The sequence below is a fragment of the Varroa destructor genome, unplaced genomic scaffold (genome assembly GCF_002443255.2).
Source record: "Varroa destructor unplaced genomic scaffold, Vdes_3.0 BEIS01000002.1, whole genome shotgun sequence".
In the NCBI taxonomy this organism is placed as follows: Eukaryota; Metazoa; Arthropoda; class Arachnida; order Mesostigmata; family Varroidae; genus Varroa; species Varroa destructor.
Genome location: NW_019211455.1, coordinates 11,876,558 through 11,886,486, shown reverse-complemented (window position 1 = coordinate 11,886,486; position 9,929 = coordinate 11,876,558). Strand labels below are relative to the sequence as shown.

General features: G+C 40.7%; 1 protein-coding gene across 9 annotated transcripts; it reads left to right on the top strand.

The window, feature by feature from the left end:
* Positions 1 to 3,806: 3,806 nt before the first annotated feature.
* Positions 3,807 to 9,290, top strand: LOC111244088 (digestive cysteine proteinase 2-like). Of its 9 annotated transcripts, XM_022790706.2 has the most exons (8): positions 3,823 to 4,037; positions 4,214 to 4,381; positions 4,713 to 4,879; positions 5,041 to 5,147; positions 7,361 to 7,507; positions 7,785 to 8,011; positions 8,267 to 8,459; positions 8,751 to 9,290. In XM_022790706.2, exons 4-8 carry the CDS (start codon positions 5,052 to 5,054, stop codon positions 9,093 to 9,095), a joined length of 1,008 nt encoding a protein of 335 aa, XP_022646441.1. In that variant the 5' UTR covers positions 3,823 to 4,037; positions 4,214 to 4,381; positions 4,713 to 4,879; positions 5,041 to 5,051; the 3' UTR covers positions 9,096 to 9,290. The 9 variants fall into 9 exon arrangements, with proteins under 9 accessions (XP_086838193.1, XP_022646445.1, XP_022646443.1 ...); XM_022790708.2 differs by lacking the exon at positions 4,713 to 4,879 and having other exon boundaries at positions 3,822 to 4,037; XM_022790707.2 differs by lacking the exon at positions 4,214 to 4,381.
* Positions 9,291 to 9,929: the final 639 nt, after the last annotated feature.

Here is a 9,929-nt window from a genome sequence, read left to right as displayed (position 1 = left end):
GAAACCTTGGAAAATATCGAAATTGTCATACCATGCCAAAATAGCAGGTTTATATTGATACATATACTACATACGAGTAGGACACGAGGCGGGTATCATAGCGACTTCATTAAGAATCGATCTAATCAGGACAGGACGACTGGCCTAAAGCTCACCTATGATACGGAAAGTTTTGCGAAAAGTGGATGAACCGCTATCCAAAGCAATCAATAAACCGTCGAGATGAAAGTCGTCATTGATAATTATATATCTGAGTGACAAGTGATTTATGCCACGCTTCTTGGTTTGCGGTTGTGTATGAGCTAAGCAAAAATTAGATGATTGTAGCCGAAGATACTATCTGAATTTGGATCTAATTAACATACTTTTATCAAAGTATGCTTTATTTTCCAAGCTACTAATGTTCGGTTCTGTTATCATGTATAGTACAATCCAAGAGTGTATATTTTAAATACCCAAGAAAAGTGCATACCGTGGCAAAGTCCTTTATATATATATATCGACTGGCGCACCGTACATTGTGCTTCGCTAAATTATCATAATTCTTAAACTTAACATAGTGGCACGATGTCTTCATTCGTATGTTACCTGCTTACGAACGGGATGATTTACTCAAACAAATCAAGCCATACAGCAAAAATTGATGAAAAACAAGAAGAAGAAGAAGAGGAAGAGGAGGCGGGGGCGAATCGAATTATCGGACTTAAGGGGAAAGAGATTTTTTCAAAACCTACCCTATACGACAGCGTATTTTACGCCATTCTCTCATCATGACGAATACACGTGCTGACTTAGTTCAGCCATTCAACTCAAGGTAAAATGATAATATAGAAATAGCTTGGACCAGCCATTAGTGCTGGCCCGTCTCGACCCTATTGCTAACGCTAAACAACAACAACCGCAGTGAGCATAGCTAATAATTCATCGTACCTAAACCTTCTGAAGCCTAACGCCAATAAATTTAATTATTAGCAAAATGTTCTCCTAGCTGGCTAAGCTTTTATAGAAAAGCAGAAAGGACAGCCGTGATTTAAACTAGTCGAGATCTAACTACTTCACAAGTAATAAAAGACTAGACTTTTTTGCAACATCGTGTAGGAACTTCCTTGAAGTAATCTGCCCCTCTAAACATAAAAAAGAAATTCAACCCGAAGAGCGCTAGTTAAATGGATACGCCCTAATCTGCATGGTATATCTTGACCAAAAAGGAAGACCGGACGGGTGACAAGCCAATGCTTTATGGACTCTGCATAGGACATACATAATAAGTAGGTTGTTCGGACGCCCATAGAGTTTACCCTCCAACCAAAGGGTTATCAGTCTACAACCAACGGCTCAGTCCCGCACTATATACGGCCAGAATGTAAACAATAAGCAGCTTCTGATTCGGACAGGACTTGCTAAATCCCACTCACCAGCGGCCTAGTCTTTCAACGAAGCGTGCGACTGGCCAGCGTGTAAAAGCAACCGATACCTGAAGGCCGCCCACGCGTCCGAATAGCAAACTGGGAATACAGCAGACCAGATTGCCCCAAGGGGAACGATGGTCGGGGGCGCATTCCTGCAAGGGGCAGGCCTTTGCAGCACTCGTTAGTACCAATGCGAAAGGAGAGTTGACTTGCGAGAGAAAGCAGACGTGTGCCTTACGGAAAGCAGGTAACTATATACCGTATAGGGTCGCGGAGCATGCAGGCCTAACAAGACCAAGAGCGGCAGGACTAGCGCCATTGCTTAAGAGTCACTATAAATTGTAGTAAATTAAATATTGACAGAGATCGAACCTTGTAAGCACAAAAAAAAAACCTAGAGAAGAGGACAGCGTCTGCTAATTGAGAAGTGCGGCAGTAAATAGTTAATAGTGATTTAGTTAACATGGTGATCGCTAGTTGAAGATTCACTATTGTTGTTGCTCGGGATGATTTGCTAGATACACAGGGACTATGTAGATGTCTCCGAAAGCAACAGTGTGTTGTTTTCTGACGTTTTTATTACCGCACAGTTTTCCTTCCTCTTATCCAGCCTATATCCTAATGCGCAACTTGGACCGAACAACCAACTTAGTGGAAATCTGTCGTAATGTATCATCGAATGAACTAAATATACGGAAATCTACAATAGGCATAACGCGCGTACGAACGGCGGCTCCGGATGCAATCGTGTACCCGTATTTACATGAACATTACTCTCGAACAACTTGCTATTTTTATACCAAGTTTTAATTAAAAAGAGAGATCTAAGAGCAGCAAAACGATCCGCGTAGTCTTAACATCATCGACAAACTATCACTGGTTATTACTAAAACAACGTTTGGCAGGAAAAGTCTGCTCTACAAGGTATATATCGCAAAATAACTTCATTGCTTCGATCAGCTTCCCATCCAGTGTTTTTGACTGGATCCATCTGAACTCGCCGGAGCGGGCCTCTAAGGCTGGGACTAGTGTTCTGTTGAGTCGAAGTCAGGTATCTATATCGTAGCGGTTACATAGCTATCAGTTAATTGACCTGATTTGTCGTACGCCGTCTCCGACGCGCTACGTAATTCTGCCGAAGTTGTGCGACAGGAACGGGAACCGTGTAGCTTGCTAATTGCTAGTGACCTTACGTCACCGCACGACATTATGAGAAGCTGGGCATCGAAATGAATAGCAGAACGTGGAGAATTTTTAAATAAGGTCCATATATATATATATATATATATATATATATATATTGGGAGTGCATCTATTCGCTATTTTTGATCTCAGAACAGGAAACTCGTCATAACGAAAAACAGGATGTTGTTTTTGGAAGTTCATCGAATATCACGTGGGACTCAAAATCTACGGTCCAAAAAGCTGCCAAAAGGTCTGCAGGAGACAGTCTGAGTGAGACAGTTTAGATCCAAAGGACCCGATATTTTATAGAGAAATTAACGACAGTTTTAAAAGCGAAATATCAACTGCCGACCGAGTCGGCCAGATAAATTCAAACGGTCGTTTTTAGATTGTCCGCAGCTTGTATATTTGATGGCCGTTTCAAACCCTTACATCTTACAGATTCAATTAAAATGAACGGTTATGTTGAATAGACATAATCGCCACACGTTTAGTACTACAGTACTAAAAGTGCTATAGTATTGAGCTACTTTGTCGAACGTTGTTTTAGGAACAACGTATAAAAAAATCCCCACCCCTATATATATATATATATACATACATTAAAAAATTGATACAGAACATTGCTAATTGAATCATAACATATGGTATCCCATGCCTGTCTCGACAGAAGACAGTAAGCCAGGATTCATGCAACAAAAAGACTGCCGCTTCGGAACTTTGCGTGAAATATTTGATGCCGTTCTAATCTTTCCGATAGTAAAGACCCCACAAGTCTTGAATGATGTTGTCTTCAATGCGAGGGATGGCGTATGGAACGTTTCTGGTATTATCGGACCGTTTATGACCTGAACTGAGGACCCCATCTAGTGGTCATCCAGTCGCGCAATAAACATGTTTACATATAGTTACTGTGATTAGTGAGAACAGGTTAACTTTTTCGTAGCTAAATGACACAGCAACACATTTACATACCATCGGGGCGTTCATCCGTCTCGTTTCTTTTGTCCGTTAACGTGGGCTGACGTGAAATCGACACTCTTCCTGAGATAACATCGACGAACCAGCTGGACTTAATTAGAAACAGGACTATGACCGAACTGCATCATTATCGGCATATCATCGCCAGAGTCCTGTCCGGAATTGTAAATAAACCCACTTGCTTTCCATTTCCAACGTTGGCACAAAAGAGCGCTGTCTAGCAAGTCGTTCTCGTTGGAGATTTCGAGTTTATATAAAGGTTGTCCAAGCGCAAAATCCATCGGCGTCGATTCCTCGGGCTGTTTCCATTCAAGCAGTTGTCGCTAAACGCCATCGCCGCGGCCGCCGTTACGTTCTCATCGGCGTCGACTCTAAAACCTGCCAGTTTTACGTTGTTACAGCTACAGGTACAACTTGTACCTGCTAACAATAATACCAAACAGCTTCCGTGAGTCGAAATCGGTAAAGTTTGATGTGATGATTCGTTCGATTGGTTTTATCTAGGGTTGAAAAACGCCTGGTGGTAGTGTTTTTTTTTTTTTTTTTTGATAATTATCGTCGCTATTTTACACGTATGTCGAATTTTTTGCTTGAAATTAATGTTTAACCTACTACTAATGAGGAACGGCAACTATCAGGGTATCTACATCAGTGACAAAAATCGACGCCAACATCCTCGAATCCGGTTAAGTGAGACAGACAATCAGGCGATTTGTAAACTAACTATTACCTCATCGAACGTTTGCGGTCTAGGCTGGACAATCACTTGAAGTAGCTAGATTGTATGCGTTCTTGTTTTCAATGAGGTAAGGTGTCGTGTAAGAAACTACTGAACTCACGCAGGCTCTCGGTGTTTGCATTGTGTGTTATGTGTCCTGCTGTAAATGCGTATCGTAGCAATTAGTTAACTAATGTTGTCAAATAAGTTATATGCTCCCGTGATATGGCCTATCTAACTGTTGATGAATGATAGGTCTAACAGGACCTCTTACAGGTTTCGCAAAAGAATAGTTGAAGAGCAGCAGGATCGTCATCATTTGATTTCTATTCACCGCCAATTTAGCAGTTTTCGAAACACGATTATGGTGCATTGTTCCAATTTTTTGCCATTACTTCTTATAGTTATGTTGCCTTCAGGTAGCGCTTCGTTTAGGAAACAGCTTGTTGACCTGAAGCGCGACCTGGAACCATTCGTCGCGCGACTATAGCTCCATAAGTATATACATTACACAGATACTCAGTGTGTGTCGAAAGAGCTAGATCCTTCGAATACATCAAACTTTAATGTCGGACTACTGAACAACGTAAGTGAAACAATATTATCTTAAAAGAGTTGTTGAAGACTGAGGTCAGATTACAAGAAACTAGATCCATATCCACCAACTAGTCATTGCTAGACCCATCAAAAAATATAGTTTAAACTAATATAAGGAGCATTCCGAAATTGCCTTCTGTTTAACAACAGGTCAAGCCGGGATGAAGGTATATTTGCTGGTCCTCTGCGTTGCTGCATTGGCTATAGCGATAAGACAGCCAGATCCGCGTTTAGATAAACCTTGGGAAGACTTCAAGGTGCGCATCCATTTATAAAATATTGTGCTATTACGTTTTTTTTAATAATTACCAAAGTACATCGAAACTGAAAGGGTTGTGGAGCCTAAATACCACTCGAATAAACCTTAGACCTACACACTAGGTTAGTTCGAAAACATCTGATCTGATCTGATCTGATCTGATCTGTTCAAGTTCGTTTGTATGGAGCTCAAAATAGAACAAAACAGACTTGAAGGGTATTCGTTGGTTTTAAATTATGTACGTAGACAATATTAGTAGATCAATCCCTACATCGAAAATTAACTACTTGACGAATGTCTAGGTCAATTCTAGATCTTCGATATAATCGTTTCCGGCTGCTCGGCTGGCAATGAAGTTACCTGCCGGCGATAATTGTATCTGAAGTCGCCCTTTGAAAAACTCTTTTCTTAAATTTAGCTTTTGGCATATCCGTAATACACCTTCGTGTCATAGCCGGACTAACAATCGTCTACACTGACCAATTAAACGAAGAGTTTTTTTCGATCTGCAACAGGCCGAAATAGAAACACGTTCAACAGCCCTTCACGAAGTCGGTGCGCGATTTAAAACCTTCCAACTTGTATCTTCACATCGAAAACTTGCTGAGCTTTCCAGCCCGACATGATCGTTTTATCATAACACGTCTCAGGACGATATGTCATGATAAAACGATTATTTACAGACATGGTATCAATACGTGCTTTGTATAAACTATTATAATATGAATTATATTACGCCATCTATTAAAGTATATCGTTGTGTCATAACAAATACCATGACTTTGCCTGGCCTAAACTCCATATCTAATGGTTAATTTATCAAGACTAACAACAGTGCATCCATTGAGATCTTGTTAGACAGCGCGCTGCAAGGCCGAATCAGCTTTCGTTCGGTGATAATGAATGAGACGCGTCGATCCATAAAAATAGATCTTTCCATAACTTATATATAGACACTTTACATATTAACAATTATTTTATATACGGCTATGAGATTGCAATGAAACATTGATTAACTTAATTCTAGCTCCTGTCAACTGTAGTTGGAACTGGTAACTTGGGTATGAGCGTATAGCGTTCGACTCAGCTATGATTAAGCTAAACTGTTTGATATTTTTTCAGTTCCGGAACCTTTCTGATTCAAATGAATATGTAAGATCAATAAAAGTAATAGAAAATTGTGTAGAGTGAATAGTTGGCCGTTGATTATTACCAACCGGCTGCTACATGCACACTGCACATACAGTGTGCATTTCAAGGAACATGGGATACAGAAAACGTGCGTGTCTAAATGAAGAAAGAAGGACGATTGCACATTCTAGTCAGGCCTTATTCATTCCAAATCGCGCCATGGAACTGAGTTACAGAAAAGAAAGCATCTGCAAAGCAATTTACCTTATTTTCTAATTATAGCGGTATGTCATAGAGAACCTTCTTTTTTTGGAAGTGTCCTATAGGGAGAACCTAAGATCTAAGGTCTTAAATTCTTGCCGCACACACGTTGCAGGTAATAAATCCACAATTTAGATTTTCACCGTAAAGACAGCCATATCAATTACTCTGTAGTTTCGATTATTTACTAGATTTTTGCCTCGCGTCCGATGTCGCTCTCGGCTGTCATTAGTTTTTCCTCATTCCGAAAAATTAGCGGTGTTGACTATTATCGTCTGCCTTTGCCCACCAACGGTCACTGGGGCCGAGCTTGCCCTGCGACCCGAGGCGACCCCTTAAGGAGCACGGTAAACCGACAGCAATAAGTGTGCTGATTTTCCACGTTTAGAAATGGCACCTCTTCATCGCTAGGGAACATTGGGGCAGTCACCAGCATCGTCCGCTCTGACATGTCATAAGTGTGAAAATTGTGTTATGTTTTCAATGCGTCCTGCTGCACGACAAGGCTTGTGGAACGAACGATATTGTGGAGAAGGTATTAGGCTGCAGAGATTAAAGAATAAATAGCTGCCCGTTGTTCAATGTTATCCTCATTGTGTAGTAATAATGATTAGGACATACGTGGCTGCTATCTCGTTTGACGTTATCTCTATTATATAATTAGCATTTTACCTCTACACAAGTTCTAAAAAAATACTAAATCACTTTCATTGGCAAAGTACTCAAAAAAAAAACTACAATAAACAACATTACAATGACAGATATGAGATAATGTACTATGTATTAAAAATTCCATTCGTATGTTATCTATTATCGTAGGTCAAGTACAACAGGAGTTACGCCAATGTTCACGATGAGCTTATGCGGAGAATGATCTTCGAACAAAGTTACAGATTTATTGCGATGCACAACGCTGACCCAAAGCACTTCAACTTCACGCTCGGCATGAATCAGTTCGGCGATCTGGTAAAGATCAGACGGCTGTGCCTTCAGCTGCCAAATTGGATAGTAGATCGTATCAGCTCGATTAGGAGACCCATACAGTTTTTTTCGTAGAAGCAATTATCTTCTCTTGCTTCTTGCTCAATTGCTTTTATTGGTAACTCATCCTTGACTGAAGCCAGAAAGGTTTTTTTTTCCCGACACTCTTAAGATATTCCACATTAATGCTCGGTTGTATGTCATAAAGGTCTCACAACTTGTTCAGCTCTCATGACAACAAAAATTCCTTGGGCTATGACAGACAAACAAGGAGTACAAAAGGATCTATCTCGGGTACCGCGTACCCGAGGGAGCGCAGTCGAAAGCGGATTACACGTTTATCAGGAGCGGCGGCGGCGGCGGCAAGGAGGTGCCGGACAAGATCGATTGGCGCGACAAGGGATACGTGACGGATGTCAAGGACCAAGGCCAATGTGGCTCATGCTGGGCCTTCTCAGCTGTTGGTTCGCTGGAGGGACAGCACTTTAGGTCAGTGCTGAAGATTTGTTTAAATCAAACTCTTTTAGGTATAGATGGTGCAAGACATAAACGCTTTCATTCAATATATTCTACCATTTTGCATACGTCATGCAGTGTACATTTGCACGGATCGAGAGTAAATAAGCTTACAGTCATTAAGTCGATAAACATCGAAGTATATTTGTAAGGGTTGAGAATTATCTTATGTATTTTTACCTATCCTGACTCTATTTGTATTAAATCCATCCACGGTCGAAATCGAAGGTCCACTGGAAAGTTAGTATCTCTGTCTGAGCAGAACTTGGTCGATTGTTCAACGCCGGAAGGTAACAATGGGTGCAATGGTGGCTGGATGGATAAGGCATTTCAGTACGTTAAGGAGAATAAAGGTATCGATACAGAGGCCGCTTATCCGTACATTTCTAGGCAAGGCATATGCCATTACGATGCCAAATCGGTAGGTGAAAACCGTGAAATCGTGAATTTACATGTGTCTGAAGCTCATAACGCATTTCTTAATTAGTCCAAACAATTTTACTGAAAATTTAGAAAAATGGCAGTTAAAATAGCTTACTATTAACGTTTTTATACAATTTCGAAGCTCACAGTGACCAAAGAGCCAGGCTATATGGTTGAAATAGGACTCGCTAAAAAAATGTTAGTTATTACATCCACACTATTAATAACTGTATCCAATACGGATGTTTGTGTTTGTTTTAATTCTGTGTTCTATTTTTGCGCCCTGCAGATTGGTGCTACCATTAAAGCTTACTTTAATGTGCAACCTGGCGATGAGGAAGCGCTTCGTCAAGTCGTGGGTACGAAGGGACCAGTCTCCGTTGCGATCGATGCATCTTCGAAGCTATTTCAATTTTACCGCGGCGGTGTGTATAACGTTCCCTGGTGCAGTTCCACCGAGCTCGATCATGGCGTTCTTGTTGTTGGCTATGGGAGGCAGTTTCAGAGCAAGGATTTTTGGTTGGTTAAGAACTCGTGGGGAAAAGACTGGGGCATTTACGGTTATATCATGATGTCCCGTAACAAGAACAACCAATGCGGTATCGCAACGATGGCTTCCATGCCCATTGTCTAAATTGCCTGTGGATATAATGTGACCATTGGGTCGTGCAGTTATGCTTCAGCTGTGCTGAGCAGAAGTGAATTAGTACAATCGACAACCCGCGCAAAAAAGTTCCGCATTGCGAGAGCCGTGAAGGATCGGGTGATCCAGTACTCTTAAATAGTTATGTGAACCGATTATTTTCTCAATAAATGTACTCCACTAGTAGTTTGTGGTACTATTAGTCAATTATAGGAGTAAAGTATATTAGAGGAACTGAGAACTTGTGGGCTGTAGTCTCGGCGAAAAAAAGGCCGCCCGTTATTGGTCGTATGTACACTAATCGGGTCACGCTAGGTAGACATTACTCCTTTGGGCACGATTGTGCGTAATCTTCCATTACGTTCTCAAAAAGGGCTAGAATGGTAAGAACGTAGTAAGTACAGTGTAGCCTGAAATCACTCATCTTTAAGGCCGAAAACATAGTACAAACGCGTTTTGTGCGTTCATCTGAAGTCTGTAGAATATGTAAACAAAAAATACTTTGATATGAACGAGAGTTGAACTATTACTATTACGCAATAGTTTTCTGTTTCGTTCCCTGTAATGTAGTATGCTTGGGTTACAATATTTGTCTGTAGTGTTTATACTCAAAAAGGAGTAAATTCTATATTTTATTATGTGTCCTATTCCAGGTTTAATAAGGCAGACTGGCTAAATGCATATATAGAGCTATCAATATCAATGCTGAACGAAGTATCTATTTTCAGATACTTATACTTGGAGGTCGTTTATGCGCCAAACACACTCTTTATGCAAAAGTCTATCCTATCCGTCGTAATAAATGAAGATGGAGATTCTTCCAAC

Excerpts from the sequence above, each read along its gene's own strand:
- LOC111244088 (XM_022790709.2), top strand. The coding sequence starts at position 5,052 with ATGAAGGTATATTTGCTGGTCCTCTGCGTTGCTGCATTGGCTATAGCG. Across the intron at positions 8,012-8,266 it reads CTGGAGGGACAGCACTTTAG|GTCCACTGGAAAGTTAGTAT; the intron begins GTCAGTGCTGAA and ends TCGAAATCGAAG. Across the intron at positions 8,460-8,750 it reads GCCATTACGATGCCAAATCG|ATTGGTGCTACCATTAAAGC; the intron begins GTAGGTGAAAAC and ends TGCGCCCTGCAG.